The 18550-nt window shown below is 49.9% G+C and overlaps 1 protein-coding gene across 2 annotated transcripts in view; it reads left to right on the forward strand.

Annotated features, from left to right (window-relative positions):
- SUPT6H (SPT6 homolog, histone chaperone and transcription elongation factor) overlaps nucleotides 1–13066 on the forward strand; it is a 260364-nt gene extending 247298 nt beyond the window's left edge. The window contains exons 34-37 of one of the 2 annotated variants that reach the window (XM_029611011.1): nucleotides 8983–9063; nucleotides 9254–9423; nucleotides 11260–11456; nucleotides 11803–11989. In XM_029611011.1, coding sequence (XP_029466871.1) covers nucleotides 8983–9063; nucleotides 9254–9423; nucleotides 11260–11456; nucleotides 11803–11989 — 635 coding nt within the window. Of the gene's footprint in view, nucleotides 1–8982; nucleotides 9064–9253; nucleotides 9424–11259; nucleotides 11457–11802 lie in introns of both variants that reach the window. The other variant, XM_029611012.1, reaches the window with a different exon arrangement.
- The last annotated feature ends 5484 nt before the right edge of the window (nucleotides 13067–18550 follow it).

Genomic DNA, 18550 nt, shown 5'->3' on the forward strand with positions numbered 1-18550 from the left:
CTTCCTGGACTTTGCTAAGCCCGGCTCCTCCCGTTCAGAGGATGGGTTAGCCACAGCCTTAACTGGAAGTACCTCAGATCTGAGTACCCATGGGACTGGGTCATCCATTGGAGAGGGAAATTCAGCGGAACCTACCCCAGTAGCTCCTGGGCTAGGCATGGACCCAGCTGCCTTCTCTTGGATGGAATTTTTCCAGGGCCTCAGCCGGAAGCCCTCCCTCTCCCAGTCCTATTGACAGACCTCGAGGCATGCCTCACCTCACCAAGGGTATCCCTGGCAGGGACCCGGATGGCACGGACAAAGAGGAGGATACAGATTCCTTGCAAGATGGGGAAATTCCCCCTGGTTTAGAACCGTATCTGACCATGTTACGGTTTTTCCATAGAGACGAATTGCCAGCCCTGGTTTCCCAGATCCTGAAGATGCTAGGAGTTACTGGGGCGGACTCTGTGACGGAACCAAAGAAGAATCCCATTTTGATTTCCCTATGGAAAGCCTCTTGCTTCTTTCCAGTACTGGAAGTCGATTGAACTGGAATGGGATGCCCCAGAAGCAAGTTTTAAACGGGGACTAGCTTTAGAAGCTCTGTACCCACTGGATCCAGCAGTGAGAGAGCGTTTGCATTTCTCTGAGGAGGATGCGCTGGTCTGTGCCGTCTCTAAGCAAACAACTATCCCAGTGGAGGGAGGAGTGGCCTTTAAGGATGTGCACGATAGACAGAGGAGTCCATCCTTAAACAGGCCTTCCTTGTACGTACCGGATCAGTCCAGACTCCTGGTTTTGCCTCCGCACCAGCAGATGGAGACAGAGCAAGATTTGACAGGCTCTGCCATAAATACCAGGGTGCCACCCACAGCCTGTCAGTATTACTCTGTCTCCAGCAGATGGTCCGGGTGCATGGCCCACAGTCTACACTGATTTAAAAAAAAAAAAAAGGGGGGGGGGGTTAGATAGCTAGGCGGTGTTTTGTTTTGATTCCTTTTTCTAATTAAGTTTAAAAAAAAAAAGAACAAAAACAAAAGTTTTGTGAAGGCAGAGAACAGTGCTGGTCTGAGCCTCCCAGGGGGTTGTCAGGTCCTGAGGGGACCATCCCCCCTGGTTCTGTAGGCTGCTGAGGCTAAGGGTTGAGGACCCTGCTGGTTATTCACAGCCCAGCCGGAGTGATACCGGGGAACCAGGCTCACTCACCCCAGCCGGACCGCTTCAGGACCCGCCGAGGGACAGCGTCTCAGGTGACATAAAAAAAAAAAGAGATCTTCATAGATAAATAAAATTAATAGCTCGTCGTTCGGCGGCTTTTGGTGCTTGAGCTGTGGCGGTCGGCGGCCGATTCCCTCTCCCCCCCACTGCCCCCCGATCGTTAATTTCTTTGGTTTCGCACCGGCTCGGTTCCTCATGCCACGCGGCTCGGCCTGCGGCTCAGCGTGCGCCTCACGAGGGATGGGCTGTGCTCAGCCTGCATCTCCGGAGGTGAAGGGACGTCGGGGTTGGCTCAGGGGGTGGTGGTGAGACGTGGGGCAATGGCGATTGCGATCGGGGAGCTCTCTTCTTCCGTCCCCAGGCAGCTGCCGGCCAGTGTGGGAAAATCCGCCATTTTGGGTCCGGCTCCCTTCGCGGCGCCGATCGCGGTGGGGGCCAGAAATTCACTGCCCTCCCTCTCCCCACAACGACCACTCCCACGGTCTGTTTCGCCAGCGGGGGCTACAGGAGATATGGCAGGGGATGACGCAGGGTCCGATTCCGATGTCTCCTGCTCCTCCTTGTCTTCGGATTTCATTTTAGCTATGCATAGGGCCTTTAAGGCCCGCAAGGCCCATAAGCGGCACTCTCCCAAGTCCGGGGGCCCCAAGGGACCACATCCTGTGGACAAGGACCGACCCTGGTCGGGGGCCACGGAAGGACCTTCAAGGTCAAAGCGCCCATTACGGGCTCTCCCTCCCCCGGAGGACACGGACTCCCCCCTCCGATTCTATGGATCAGGAAGAGTCATCCCCACCCCCGCAGGGGGTAGAGGGAGACGGTACTCCGAGGCAGAGCCAAGCCTCGGAGGGCGACGATCCTTGGATGATCCGCCTTTTCCGTAGAGACGAGCTGGGGCCTCTCATTCCCGCTATTCTGGAGGAGTTAGGGATCGCTACACCTCCCGAGGAGTCTCGTCTTGGCTCGATGGATCCTGTATTGTTGGGTCTTGAGTGGTCCTCCCACGACATTTCCTTTTCATTTTTCTGCTACGGACCTGCTCTTTTGGGAGTGGGATACCCCGGATTTGGGATTGAATGTCACAAAGGCTATGGATAAGCTTTATCCTTTGCCCGAGGACGCCTTGAAAGTTCTGTGAGTTCCGAAAGTGGACGCAGCTGTGTCAGCGGTGACTAAGAAGACTACTATTCCGGTCACGGGGGCTACGGCACTGAAGGACCTCCAGGATTGGAAACTGGAGGTCCAGCTTAAGAAGATATTCGAAGTCTCCGCCCTAGGAGCTCGAGCGGCAATTTGTAGTAATTTTGCACTACGGGCCAGGCTGCGTTGGGTTCAACAACTTCTCGCCAACGAAGGCCTTTCGGAGGAGGAAGCCCGACAAGCTGGCCGCCTTGAAGCGGTCATGGCTTATAGTGCGGATGCACTGTACGATCTTCAGCGCGTTCCATGGTTTCGACTGTCTCGGCGAGATGGCTATTGTGGTTATGGAACTGGTCTACAGATGGAGCCTCCAAATCCTGGCTGGGGTCCTTACCCTTTAAGGGTAACCTACTGTTTGGAAAGGAATTGGAAGACATGATTCAGTTACTGGGCAAGAATAAGGGTTATCGGCTCCCGGAGGACAGAGCTCGTCCCAGGGGGTCTTTCTCGACTAGATCCCGGTTTCGGGGAAATCGAAAAGCTCGTACTCCTCGTCCTAGTACCTCTTCCCCTTCCTTTCGGCCGGGGGGGGGGGTTGGTAGGCAGCAGTCGCAGTCCTTTCGAGGAAGGCGTTTTGGTAGACCTGCTTCCTCCCAGTCGGCTCCAGGCGGTAAGGCCGCACAATGATGTCCGGCTGGTCCATTCCTCCGTACCGAGGGTAGGGGGCACATTGTCTCTCTTTTACGAGGAGTGGACCACAATCACGACGGACCAATGGGTGCTTTCGGTGATAAAACACGGCTACGCTTTAGATTTTGCACGCCGTCCCAACCCACGGTTTTTCCCATCCCCGTGCGGATACGCCGACAAACGTCGAGCAGTCCAACAGACCTTGGTTCGGCTGCTGGATCTGGGAGCAATTGTTCCAGTACCACCCCTGGAGCAACGAAAAGGACATTATTCCATATACTTCGTCGTTCCAAAGAAGGAAGGGTCCTTCCGTCCCATACTAGACCTAAAGTGCGTCAACAGATGCCTTTGGATTCCTTGTTTTCGCATGGAGACATTGCGTTCCGTCATTGCTTCCATTCGTCCGGGAGAATTCCTGGCTTCGCTGGATCTCACAGAGGCATATTTGCACATCAGGATCAGGAAAGATCATCAGAAACATCTCAGGTTTTATGTGTTGGGGAACCATTACCAATTTCAGGTGTTGCTTTTCGGGCTGGCGACAGCTCCCAGAACCTTCACCAAGATCATGGTGGTTGTAGCAGCACAACTTCGGCGAGAGGGGTTGTTGGTGCATCCATATCTGGATGATTGGTTGATTCGAGTGAAATCTGAGAGACTGGGTCATTCGGCGATAAGCTGAGTGCTACAACGGTTGAGGTCTCTCGGTTGGGTAGTCAACACCACCAAAAGTCAGCTCACTCCCTCACAGTCACGGGAATTTTTGGGAGCTTTATTCAACACGCGTCAGGGGATGATCTTTCTCTCCTCTGGTCGCAGTCTCAAGTTGCAGGGACAAGTCCGGTCCTTACTACAGAAACAACCGCCGACGGTTTGGGATTACCTGCAGATGCTAGGTTCCATGGCTTCGACGCTTGAATTAGTCCCTTGGTCTTTCGCGCACATGCGGCCCTTACAATCGGCGTTACTTTCCTGCTGGAGCCTGGTGTCCGATCAATTCTCCTCCCATTGCCATTGACGAACCTGGCCCGCTCCAGTCTAGGGTGGTAGCTGTGTTTGGACAATCTCCTTTGGGGAGTTCCGCTTGTGATACCGGAGTGGACGGTGGTCACCACGGATGTGAGCCTCTTAGGTTGGGGAGCAATGTGCTTGCGGAAGTCAGTACAGGGACGCTGGTCCCCGACTGAGTCTCACTGGTCGATCATTCGCTTGAAGACCAGGGCGGTGCACCTGGCATTGCAGGCCTTTCTCCCTCTGATTCAGGGGAAATAGGTCAGGGTTCTGTCCGACAATGCGACCAAAGTGGCCTACATCAATCGTCATGGGGGGACCAGGAGTCGTCCGGTGGCGTTAGAAGCTCATCTCCTGATTCAGTGGGCGGAACGGCACCTTGTCAGCATAGCTGCATCCCACATAGCAGGGGTCGACAACATACACGTAGACTTCTTGAGTCGAAATCAGTTCGATCCCGGAGAGTGGGACCTGGCGGACAGGGCTTTTCAACTCATCTGCGACAGATGGGGCACGCCGGCCATGGATCTGATGGCAACCTTCAAGAATGCCAAAGCCCCGCGCTTCTTTGCTCATCAAAGGGAAACGGGGGCAGAGGGCGTGGACGCCTTGGCGTTACCCTGGCTGACGACAGTGCTTCTGTATGTCTTTCCCCCCTGGCCGCTGATCGGCAAGGTCCTTCGTCGAATAGAGAGCCATCCCTCGGAGGTAATTATGGTGGCCCCCGAGTGGCCTCGGCGGCCGTGTTTGCGGACCTCGTCAATCTTGCGGTGGAGGATCCACTGCGTTTCCCGTTTCTGCCGAATCTACTTCATCAGGGACCTGTTTGTTTTGAACAGGTAGATCGCTTTTGTCTAGCAGCATGGCATTTGAGAGGCAACGTCTAAAAGGCAAAGATTATTCCGATGCAGTGGTTTCCACCCTTCTGAGGTTGCGTAAGGCATCGACTTCCTTGGCGTATGTGCGAGTTTGGAAGGTTTTTGAATCATGGTGTGTTTCTCGTGCAATTATATCCACTCGGGCGTCCGTTTCCAGTATTTTAGCCTTTCTACAGGATGGGTTGACTAAGGGGCTGTCCTATAGTTTCTCAGTGGTGGTGGCCAAAAGACAGCTATGGTTACGAATTGGTCAGCAGATGCCACCTCCAAGGCAAATCTTACAAAAATGCCCTTTAAAGAATCACTCCTTTTTGGAAACGAATTGAAAAAGCTGGCCAGTAAATGGAGCGAATCTCCAGTTCCCCGGCTACCAGAAGATAAGAGAAAGCAGTTACAGCACCCCTCGCCTATGAGGGGTCAATCCAGGGGCTCCCAATGCTTTCTCCCCTATAGAAACACAAAATTTCAGAGGTCTCTGCCCTTTGGGAGTTCTCAGTCCTTTCATAGTCAACAGCCTAAGAGAGGGTCAGGCTCGGGTTCAGGTTCATCCCAAACCCCCCAGTGAAATTTTGTCGACCCACTTCAGACAAATGGGTACTGGAGGTCATACGAGAAGGATATGCACTGGTATTTCACAGCACTCCTCGGGATGTATTCATGATGTCTCCTTGCCACTCCCAGCACAAGAAGCATGCAGTGGAGATTACTCTTTTTAAGGCTCCTCAGGGTGAGAGCTATAATCCCAGTACCTGTGCCCCAAGAAAATACGGAGCATTATTCCATCTATTTCATCGTACCCAAGAAGGAAGATTCCTTTCACCCCGGCCTGGACCTCAAGAGCGTCAACTGACATCTAAGAGTGAATCATTTCCACAAGGAAACCCTATGCTCTGTGATAATGGCCATACAATCGGAGAGTTCTTAACCTTCCTGGACCTATCCGAGGCCTACCTACATATTCCAATACGTCAAGAACACAGTTTCCCACGCTTTGCGGTACTGGGTCACCATTATCAGTTCCAGACACTGCCCTTTGACCTAGCCACCACCCCCAGATTATGGTGGTCGTAGCAGCAGCATTGAGAAAAGAAGGAATCCTGGTGCACCCATAATTGGATGACTGGTTAATCCAGGCCAATTCCATGGAAGAGAGTCTCCAGGTGACCAACAGGTAACCTCCTTGCTTCAGGAACTTGGTTGGGTCGTAAACCTGGACAAAAGCAGTCTCAGGCCCTCCCATTCCTTGGAATATCTGGGAGTCCGGTTCAGCACCAATCAGAGCAAGGTCTTCCTTCCGACCAAGCGAATAAGGAAGTTGATGTTTCAAGTGCATCAGAAGATGAGCACGATATGCCCAACTGTGTGGAGCTATCTCCAAGTTCTTGGTTTGAAGGCGGCAACCCTGGAGGTAGTGCCATGGGTGAGGGCACACATGCGACCACTTCAGTGCTCACTACTGTCATGTTGGAACCCGCAGTTTCAAGACTATTCGATTCGCCTCCACTTACCGATGGGAATATGCTCTCAGCTCCTGTGGTGGCTACAGGAAGTTCATCTGAACAGGGGTTTACTCTCTGAACTGGCTGGTTCTCACAATAGATGCGAGCCTCCAGAGCTGCGGAACTCGCTGTCAGGAGCTGATGGCCCAGGGACGTGACCGAGGAAGAGAGGCCCTCTGGAACATCAACCACCTGGAAGCCTGGGCAGTCAGATTGGCATGTCTACAATTCAGCCACAGACTCCAGGGTCAAGCGGTCTGTGTAATGTTGGACTACTCAACAATGGTAGCCTACATCAACTGCCAAGGTTGGAACCAAGAGCCAAATGTCACAGAAGATAGATCTCCTTATGGAATGGGGGGGAAATACATCTACAGATGATCTCAGCCTCCCACATCGCAGGAAAATACGACAGAGCAGACTTTCTAAGCAGGGAGAGTCTGGATACAGGACAGTGGGCATTGTTGGCCCAAGCCTTTCAGCTGATGATAGATCACTGGGGTCTCCCGTCCATCGACCAGCTGGCCGCATCTCACAATGTGAAGGTCCCTGATTCTTCAATCACATAAGAGATTAGGGGGTCCCTTAGGATCGATGTTTTCGTTCAGATCTGGCTGGAAGAAGAATTGCTGTATGCCTTCCCTCCGTGACCCCTGCTGGGCAGGTTCATTCGCTGAATTGAGCACTACAGGGGATTAGTCCTACTAATAGCTCCAGATTGGCTCAGGCGTCCATGTATGCGGACATGCAGAGGCTCCTGGTGAAGACCCACCCCTGTGCCTGCCACCGCACAGGGACCTGCTACAGCAGGGACCGCTCCTTCACAAGGATTCGACTGTATTCTGTCTTACGGTCTGGCCCTTGAGATGGCTCAACTGATGAAGCGAGTATATTCTACGGCAGTAATTAACACCTTACTCCACTCAGAAGTTCTCTATGTCCCTAGTGTATGTGCGGATCTGGAGAGTATTTGAGGCCTGGTGTGAGGAACACAGTGTTCCCCCCCCCCCCCCCCCCTCACTCAGACAGTCAAAATCCCAATAATTCTTGAATTTTTGCAGGATGGCTTGAATAATGGTTTGACCCTTGACTCCTTGAAGGTCCAGGTAGCGGCGCTCTCCTGTTTCAGAGGCGAGGTGGACAAAATCTGCCTGTTGGCTCATCCGGACGTGGCCCATTTTCTGAAAGGGGTGAAGCACCTCCGGCCATCCTAAGGTGGGCAGGTTCCCTTGTGGAATCTTAATCTAATATTAGAATTTTTGGCAAGGCCCTCCTTTGGGCCACTGTGCAGTCTTTCCTTGCATTTATTAACCTTGAAAACTGTTCCTGGTGGTGGCTATATGCTCGGCATGCCGCATCTCTGAACTACAGGCATTGTGTCGGGAACCATTCCTCCGGATGACTCCAGGAGCATTACAGCTTTATACCATTCCATCCTTCTTGCCCAAGGTAGTCTTGGAGTTTCGTTTGAATCAGTCCATTTTGTTGCCATCCCTAGATAAGCACAAGGACGTGGAAGAATACCGCCTCCATTATTTGAATGTCCGAAAAATGGACCGACTGTTTGTCCTTCACGTTGGAAGGAAGCGGAGCAAACCAGTTTCGCAGGCTACCATAGCTCGCTGGATTAAGCAGGTGGTCACGGGAGCCTATGTGGAGGCAGGAAAGCCATTACCTTCTCAGGTTAAAGCTCATTCCACTAGAGCTTAGGTGGTCTTATGGACGGAATCTAGTCTGCTGTCTCCTGTCGATATCTGCTGAGCAGCAACGCTTGCACACCTCCTTGCACACCTTCTCCAGGTTCTATTAACTTGCTATACAGACCCAAGAGGATTCAGCCTTTGTAAAGGCGGTGATAACCGGATGCGGGCAGCCTCCCGCCCCGATCGGTTGTAGCTTTTCTACATCCCATTGGTCTTGAGTCCATCTGGCTACACGCTAGGAAATGGAGAAATTACTTACCTGATAATTTCATTTTCCTTAGTGTAGACAGATGGACTCAGCATCCTGCCCACAGCTGCCCAAGAATGGTGCCAAGGATTCACCCGTGGAGTGGATATAGATTCCAAGAGATTACTGGTAAGTTGTCATCCGGTCCCTAGATCAGGGCATCTATATTCTTTCTGGAGTTCAGTGTTTGAGTACAGTTATGATTATCTATTTTTAATCATATTTTAAATAAAGTTTTTTCGATAGTATGTCCACAGTAGCTTTTGAAGAGAATACTGAAGGGTTGAGGTCACTGCAGGTGTGTATTTAGGGTGACATCAGCTTTGAAATCTGACTCCATCTGCTATCAGGGAAACATAAACCCTTTGGTCCTGAGTCCATCTGTCTACACTAAGGAAAATGAAATTATCAGGTAAGTAATTTCTCCAATAGTAGAGCAGCTTTTCCTTGCTGCTCACATACTTCTGAGAGGAGAGAAGCCAGACCCATTCATTCTTAAGACAAAATGACAGCACACTTCTCTATAGGTTTCTGAGGCTACTTTAACACTGGAGACTGACTGAGAGAAACAGTTGCTGGGAAATTAAGTTAAATGTATCTTTCTTTTTTTGAAGGTATCACTCCAAGCAGCAGCAGCAGCAGAACCCGAACCCCTGGCTCCATGAACGCAACCCCTGCCAATATTAACTTAGCAGGTGGGTGGCAGCAGACTTCACTTCTTTGGCTGCTCGCTTTCTTAGAATGTATTACATGCTTGAAAGCCTTCTCCCATTGTATACTTAAACTACTGGTTCTGCTGGTCTTCCAGAGGAATGGGGAGAGGATGTGAAAGAAAAAGCATACTGCTTGTCCTAAAAGCATATTGGTTTCTTTTCTGCTTTGCAGACCTGACCCGTGCTGTGAATGCACTTCCTCAGAATATGACATCGCAGATGTTCAGTGCCATCGCAGCAGTAACTGGACAAGGGCAGAATCCCAACTCCACACCAGCACAGTGGGCATCCAGCCAGTATGGCTATGGAGGTGGCAGTGGGGGTGGTAGCAGCGCTTACCATGTGAGTACCTCTGAAGTCAAAGATGAACAGATGCAGGGGTTAAAGGAGTGACCATAGAGCTATCTCTGAATAGTTGTGTGTCAGTTACCACCTCATAACATACGTTAATTCAGGAAGTGTGTGAGTGAAATAGGACAAAACTCTTCTCCTCGTAAGGTAGTATGGAACTGCCAGTTGAGGGATCCAAGAGATGACTGGGACAGTTGTAGGGACAGGATTAGGAGCTTGCCACCCTTCCCTGCCTTAAGAGGGGGGAGAGAAGGAGCAAAGGGGGCAGATAAAGAATACACAACCATTGACCTGACAGACCACGAGGTAGCCAAGTTAGAACCAACAAGGCTGTAGCTTCCCAGAAATTCACTGGATACAATCCAGCAAGGCATCAGGGATGCTCAGATAACAGCCTCACTTGCAGGTTGATTTTAAAATGCATGCTTGCGCCCATACATGCATGTATCAGCACACAAAAGAGAATGTGCTAGAATTTTTAATTGTGCGTGCACTTATATGCGTAAGTTTTAAAATGCACCAACTGCACATAAGTATGCTCTTAATTTTAAGAGGTTACTCCAGCACAGCTAGTGCACGTGTGCTTTTAATAGGACCTTGTTGGCTTTTACATGCGTATGTCAGCAAATTTTAAAACATGCTCGCACGAGGCACATTCCCAGTTTGTTCAATTAATAGTGAGATCTTTCAGACCCATCTGGCTCTTCATACTGCACACCACACAGTTGACCCAGACCCCTCACCCTGTCCTGTAAGCCCTAAAACTTGAGATCTGCAGACTTGCTCCTCCTCTGGAGCCAGTAGTAAAGTTACGCAGATATTTAGCCTGTGCTTGCTGCGGAGTTTCGTTTTTAAAATTTGGAGTTACATGCATACATTTTGGCCCTGCCGTGAAACGTGCAATCCCCACTTCTTTTCCACCCCCTTATTCCTTGCACACAGATGGGTAAATATGTGGCCCACATCCATGCGTATATCAGCAACGCTTTAAAATCAACCTGTTGTTTTGGTAGCTCTTAAGATTGACAGAATTTGGGAGCTTGTGTGAGGAGTTAAGTATGGGAATTTACATGCTCATCTGAGCATGGCAGAGAACCAAAACCAACTTGGATAGGGAGTGATATCCTACAAGCACACAGGTTTCTCTGGCTGGCAACTGGGATGTATCCTTAGCAGTGTGGACGGGAATAACTGGGCAGGCTGGATAGGGAGGGATATCCTACAAGCACTCAGGTTTCTACGGCTGGCAGCTGGGACGTATCCTTAGCAGTGTGGATGGGAATAATTGAGCAGGCTGGATAGGGAGTGATATCCTACAAGCACTCAGGTTTCTATGGCTGGCAGCTGGGACGTATCCTTAGCAGTGTGGATGGGAATAACTGGGCAGGCTGGATAGGGAGTGATATCCTACAGGCACTCAGGTTTCTACGGCTGGCAGCTGGGACGTATCCTTAGCAGTGTGATTGGGAATAAATGGGCAGGCTGGATAGGGAGTGATATCCTACAAGCATTCAGGCTTCTTCTACTGCTGGGAGCTGGGATGCATCCTTAGTAGTAAAAGCCAGAATGACTGGGCAGACTGGATGGATTATCTGGTCTTTGTGGTACCATCTCCTCTGTTTTACATGGATACTCTGTGCTCGCAAAGAACATCTGACCCAGATTGAATGATTAGAATTTGATGAGCAATTAAGGTGTGCTCTTTTGCCTTACTGAGAAAAGCTTCATTTACAGTCTTTCATGTCCCTGAGCTGGGACCAGCTGACATCTTATGCTGCTTTTACAGTCTGTGCTATGGCTCATTGGAGGTCTTTTCGTATCTTCTAGGTCTTTACAACTCCAGCACAGCAGCCGGTGGCGACCCCTCTGTTGACCCCCAGCTATTCTTACACAACTCCCAGTCAACCTATCACAACCCCCCAATATCATCAGATGCAGTCCAGTGCCACGCCCACACCTACACCCACGCCTCAGTCCTCCCAGTCACAGCCATCATCCAGTTCCAGGCAAAGACAGCAACCAAAGTAAGTGTCTGGTGCAACAGGAATTCACTTCTGTATAGCATTAGCACTCTGCACGTGTCACTGCCTGAAGTAGTATAAATAGTTAAGGGGGAACCCTTGATACCTCTGCCAGAACTGACTGTAGTATAAACTGCTAAAGGATAACCCGACCAAGGCACCAAACTAAACGTTTTCAGGGGATAACAGGTATCTTGCAGTATTTTATAGGATACGAGTTTATCTCTGGGAACATGGTGCCTTTGACTATATTAGTTTTTTGTGTTTCAGCTCAACCGGCAGTCATGTGTGTCAGGCTCCTTGCTAAGATACAACCACTTCTCACATTGCTCTTTAAATTTTTCTCTAGGTCCAGCACCCACGCTGCCATCGACTGGGGCAAGATGGCCGAGCAGTGGCTGCAGGAGAAGGAAGCAGAAAGAAGGAAGCAGAAGCAACGACTGACTCCACGCCCCTCGCCCAGCCCCATGATCGAGAGCACGCCCATGTCCATTGCTGGCGATGCCACGCCACTGCTGGATGAGATGGACCGATAGAAAGCACCCCTGCTCCTCACAGACTGTCTAGCAAGGTCCAGTCCTTTCCCATTTTGTTTTGAAAATGGTATGAAATGTGACAGGAACGGTTGTGCTTCCCTAAGAGAGCAAAGCCAAGAAACGGGGCTAATCCCAGCGAGATGAACTCTCACTTCACGAGCCTCTTCCTCAAGGCACTTCAAGAGCACGTCCCTTATCACAGCCTTCATGGCGTGACCTGCAACTTCTTCCAGGTCATTTTCTTCAGAATGTGTATAATCTTTGGGTGCTGCCTGCCAAAAAGGAGGAGAAACTGAAGAACAGAAAATGTGCCCATGTACAAGAGAGGAGGAGCGAGGGTCTCTGCAAGGAGGCATACAGTGGCAGCTTCCTCTCTGCAAATATTTATTCCGGTTTTGTGTGTTTCTTGTGAGTTTTTTCCTTTTTGCTACCAGCAGCATACTGTGCTCTTTCTGTAGTGTGCGTGTGTGGCACTCTTCATTTACACGGTAGTGGCAGGTTATTTTTAAAGCCAGCACCTTCTCGAGCTTTTATTTTGTTTTAATTTTAGTGGGAATGAGATGTTTGAGCATTTCTGTTTGTGCTTTAATCTGGACCTGTCACTTTGTGACTACAGAGGCTGAATAAATGGTCTTGGCACGGAGCTTTTCTCATGTAGTTGTTCAGCCTCCTGCAGGGTCCCACAAGGGGCTGCCGCCACTCCTCCTTGGTTCCTTGAGTGGATCATTTTCAGGAGCTCAGAACAGGCATTTTGGGCATCGTAAGGCCTGTATCCCTCTGTCAAACCCACAGGATGAACACATTCGCCGTCTGAGCCTCTCACCTGGGACAGAGGCCCCAGTTTTTTCACGGTCTGCTGTTCAGTAGGCCATGAGGACATATTCCTCCCCTCCTCTGCCTTTCTACCACCCTGGGAATGTAGCTACATAATACACCGCTTAGAATTTGCTATTTGAACATGAATACTTGGTCTGCTGCCTCAGGGAAGGAGTTGCAGATTTTACACGGGAACACTAGACTGCTGTTTCTGTTTTAAGTTATCCCATGCTGTAAATAAAATGATACTTTTTGGATGTGGTTCTTGGGTGATTTCCCTCTGGGTTTGTGAATCGCTTCTAAGTCATTCCTCACAGTATTTCACTGTCCTTCCCTTTTTGTGTAGGTATCTAACATTGATTTTCAGTATCATCGGGCTGCAACTGTTGCTGCTAAGGATTCCTGTATTGCTATGCGCATCTTACCAATGTAGGCACCCTCTGACACTATGACCAGAGCATCGCTCACGGTGGTGACACTGGGCCCACATCAATAAGGGTACCTTCTGTCCTATGTCATCAGTGTGTAACTGAGTGGGACTGTGCCTGCAGTGCTGAGACAGTGCCCACCCTCTGTGACTGTATGAAAAGGGCATTGCTCCTGGTAGTGAGACTGCTGACATCAGTGTGGGCACCCTCTGTGTCTGTATTTATTTTAGATTTATATTCTGCTTTTTGCACCTTTTTTTTTTCAGCGCTTGAAAGTGGATTACATTCAGGTACTGCAGGTATTTCCCTATCCCCAGAGGGCTTACAATCTAAGTTTGCACCTGAGGCAAAGGGAGGGTAAAGTGACTTGCCCAAGGACACAAGGAGCAACAGCAGGACTCGAACCCTGGTCTCCTGGTTCTTAGCCCACTGCTCTAACCACTAGGTTACTCCTCCATCGTTCCTGGTAGTGAGACCGTGCTGACATCAGTGGGGGCACCCTCTGTGTCTGTATGAAAGGGGCATTGCTCCTGGTAGTGAGATTGTGCTGACATCAGTGGGGGCACCCTCTGTGACTGTATGACTGGGGCATTGCTCCTGGCAGACTGTGCTGACCTCATTATGGGCACCCTCTGTGACTGTATGAAAGGGGCATTGCTTCTGGTGGTCGTTTGTGCTGAGGTGCAGGCACACTGTAGTTCTTGTCTTTGTGATTGCACAGAAGCAAGTCATGATTTCTCGAAAGTCCCAACCCTTAAAAATGTGAAAATATTTTAAGGTTCAACCTGGAGGTAACCTTTAGTGGTCTGGGACATATAGACATCAACTTCAGACCTGGTTGTGAGCTGGATAAGCTGAAGAGATTCTCGCTTTGCTCAGCAGCCAATCTCGCGCACCTGCTGTCAGTGTGCAGCTCTCTTCTTGAAAAGAGAAATCCTGAAGGAACATTTTTAAAAGCTCCTGAAGGAAAGTGATTCTAGGAATTGGCAAAAAAATAACAATTCCAAGTATCTGTCAAGTGCTGCCTGACTTGAGGCTGCGCGCATAGCTAATCAGATGGAGAGGATTTACCTTTGAACCCTAGCTGTGAACTCATTGCTCACGCTGTCCATAATCTGCAAATATTTCATTTCACATTGAATAACACAGCATTGCTTTCTTGCTTGGAAAATTATTTATTTCTACCACTAACTTAAGCATGTATAGGATGTGAACAAGAGCCCTTGCACCTTAGAAGACCTGTGAGCAAATTGACCAAAATTTCCAAAAAAATAACTTGCTTTAAATTTGGTGCTGATTGCAAGAAGCCCAGGCTTTGGAAGTAACGGATTTGGAGATAACTGAAGAGTGGGGTATATAGTAGGGCCCTGGAATAGCAGGGATTGGTGAAGGGCAGGACTGAGGTATATTAGTAGACTGTAGTTCATGACAGGATTGAGGTGCATTGGCAGAGCTCTGTATATGTGAGGGAGTGCTGAGGGCATTGACACAGCTATGAATATGTTGGTTTCAGTATTGGAATCACTGGGGGTCCTGCTGGGTGGTATTGAGGTGCATTGGTAGATTTGTGACTGGTTATGGGATCAGTGCACATTGCAGATAATATATTGAAATAGTTCTTACATTTCTGCACTAGGTACTTTTGGTTTAAAGCAGGCAAAAGTTAAACGAGATATGTTCTGTCAATAAAATCACTCTTTTAAAAGTAAAACTTCTTCTGCTCAGAGACTTCAAATAATCTTTCTAAAGCTTTCATTAGAAGGCAGGCTGCATCTTTTAAAGCAAAAACTGTGAAAAGAAATCCACTTGAACCACTTTATATCCGGGAAGAAAAAGTGGGAGCAGCTGCATAAGAGCAGCAGTCCAAGTAAGCCAAAATATGTGTGGCTAGCAAAGCTAGCTCCATGCTGTTTGTGTGTGAGGATGAGGAAGAAGAGGTCTTGTATAATATTTTCTTGCAAAGTTTCTAATCCTAGAGTACTGGGTGTAAATGAAGAACAGAAAGATCCCATTAGCTGAGAGCATGTCTGGTGTTTGCATGGCGTCTGCTACCCCCTCAAGGGAGAGGAGGATACTTGGTATCAAACATTTCTGCTCTTACGCCAGATCATTCATGAAGCATGGGTTTTACTCTCCTATCAGCAGATGGAGACAGAGAAAACCGGCTTTCTCACAGTACAAGCAGGATGGTAGTCCTCACATATGGGTGACATCATCAGGATGAAGCCCAATCACGGAAAACTTCTGTCAAAGTTTCCAGAACTTTGACTGGCCCCTACTGGGCATGCCCAGCATGGCACTAACCCTGCAGCCAGCAGGGGTCCCCCTTCAGTCTTTTTTTCCGTGCAGCAGTAGCCTCGCGGTAAAGGAGCTCTTAAGAGATTCCCGACATGAATTTTCCTCACGGAATTACTAAAAGTTAATTTGCCCCACAGGGGTCCCTCCTCTAACTTTTTTCAGACCGCGGTACTCCGGTAAGTTTTTACCCGTTTTCCGTCGATTACCGTCGAGTTTGGCCCTTGCGGCTTACTGGTCATTGACCGTACCGCGGCTCGATTTTTTCCATGGCCATGGAATCTGGGTTCCGTCGGTGCCCGGACTATACCCGCACCATGTCTATCACAGACCCCCATAAAGTCTGTGTAATGTGTCTCGAACGCGAGCACAATGTCTTGACCTGCACCAAATGTGCCCTAATGACACCAAAGGGTCGCAAGGCCAGAATGGAGAAGATGGAACTTCTCTTCCGTGCTCAAACCCCGAATCCGTCCATTGCATCGACGTCGTCAGAGCCGGCACCATCAACTTCGCGCCAGCATCGACCAGCTGGTGACCGCCCAGCATCGACGACTTCTCGGCCATCGACACCCTCTACTCCCCCTCAGGACGTAGGGGATCGCAGGGACAAACATCACCATTGACACCATAAGTCTCGGACTATCAAGGGAGCGAAATCATCGACCTCGCCATCGTCCGAGCTGTTGTAGAAGAAACCCTGTCCAGAAAAGGCACCGACCGTTTCTGCGACGGGGTCACCGAGGCAACCCTCACCCGACGGGGATCGGGAGCAGCGACTCCACCTCTAATGGTGGTCCCTCCGGCTATGCCTCTGCCTCTCTCTTCTGTTCCGGAGCCGGGGCTGCTTGCTCCAGGTCTCCAAGAAGAATTGGACCGGATGGTTCAGGAGGCCATCGACAAGGCGATGCAATGACTTCAGGTTCCTCCGACACCGGCACCGATTGCAGAACCGATCATCGACCCGATTCCAGCAGCGCTGGCACCGCTGCTCTCCAGGATGGAAGCGCTTATGGCTGCTTTTCCACCGATGGATCCCAGGTCTCCGATGGCTCCGGTGCCCTCCCCACTTACAGTGTCATCAGGAGGAGAAACACTATTCTGCATCCCTCCATCTGGAGTTCTGCCTCAGCCATCGATGCCGATACGTCCCTTGCCACCGATCAAACCATCGGTGCCGATGCATCCATCGGCGCCACCGAGCCATCCATCGAAGCCTGTGCCGGTGCCTTCGATGCCGTCATTGGTGCCTCCGATAATTCCTCAGATTCCTTCGGAGCCTAGACCGGGACCTTCAGGTATTCCACCCTGTCCCCCTCTAGTTCCTAGAGGGACACATGCTGATCCTTATGATACCTGGGCTGATGATTCCTCGACAGACACCGATGATTTACCTTTACCACCTTCACCCATTGAAAGTAGGAAGCGTTCTCCTCCAGAGGACCTCTCCTTTTATAAACTTTGTGAAGGAAATGTCTGAATTGGTTCCCTTCCAATTACAGACTGAACAGGATGATAGGCACCAGATGATGGAGTTACTCCAATTCCTGGATGCTCCCAAGGTAATCACCTCTATTCCCATCCATCAGGTCCTATCACTCTGTCGTGGTGGTATCTGCACAGAAGAGAGCAAAGAGGTCAAAGCTTCACTCTTCTGTTCCCACCGGCAAGGAACAGAAGTTCCTAGATACCATTGGTCGCCGAGTCTTCCATGGGTCAATGCGCATCTCCCGAATTGCCGCCTATCAACTTTATATGACCCAATATAACAGGGTCATTTTTAAGCAGATACAGGACTTCTCGGACTCCCTGCCTCAGCAATTTCAAGATCAATTACAAACCCTAGTAAACAAGGGTTTTGAGGTAGGCGCAAACATGAGATCAGAACATCTTACGACATCTTTGATACTTCTACTAGAGTATCTGCAGCTGCTATTTCAGCGAGACGGTGGGCTTGGCTCATGTCTTCTGACCTTCGCCCGGAAGTACAAGACAGGTTATCCGACCTGCCTTGTGTCAGAGATAATCTGTTTGGCAAACAGATTCAACGGACAGTGGCGGAGCTAAAGGACCATCATGAGACCCTAAGACAGCTCTCTGATGCCTTCCGCCTTCTCTTCAAAACAGCCCTTCAGACAGGACTCTTAAGAAGTCCTTCTTCTGTCCAAAGAAGTCTTACCCGCCACCAACCAGATCCCGTGCCACGAGACCTTATCAAAAACCACAGTCTCATCAAACATGTAAACAAAAGACACAAGCAGCTCCTCAACCAAGGCCTGCTTCAGGTTTTTGACTTCCACCTAGAGAGCAACAGCCAGATTCCTTTGACTCACATACCAGTGGGAGGTCGATTGTGCCACTTCCACAACATATGGCACTCAATCACCTCCTACCAATGGGTATTGGCAATAATTGCTCAGGGTTACCATCTGAACTTTCTCTCCGTGCCACCGGACTCCCCACCTCTACAGATGTGGAGAACATCCAGTCACTCCCTCCTTCTGGATCAAGATGTCTCCCTCCTTCTCCAGTCCAAGGCAATAGAACCCGTACCATACTCTCAGCACGGCCTAGGGTTCTGTTCCCGGTACTTTCTAATCCCCAAAAATTCAGGAGGCGTCCGTCCTATTCTGGACCTACGTGCCCTCAACAAGTACCTCCAGTGAGAAAAGTTCAAGATGGTCACCTTGGACTCACTTCTACCTTTTTTACAAGGAGGAGACTGGCTCTGCTCTCTGGACCTCCAGGACGCATACACTCATATTGCGATAACTCCAGCTCATCGCAAATACCTGAGGTTTCTAGTAGGCCCCAAGCACTATCAATATCGAGTGCTTCCATTTGGCCTAGCGTCTGCGCCACGAGTCTTTACAAAATGCCTCATACTCGTCGCAGCCTTCCTTAGAACCCAAGGTGTTCACATCTACCCCTCCCTGGACGATTGGTTAATCAGGGCCCCCCACCTAGCAAGCTGCTATGTCATCCCTCAACCTAACCTTACACACTCTAATTTCATTAGGAT

Source organism: Rhinatrema bivittatum, chromosome 8 (assembly GCF_901001135.1).
Source record: "Rhinatrema bivittatum chromosome 8, aRhiBiv1.1, whole genome shotgun sequence".
Lineage (NCBI taxonomy): Eukaryota > Metazoa > Chordata > Amphibia > Gymnophiona > Rhinatrematidae > Rhinatrema > Rhinatrema bivittatum.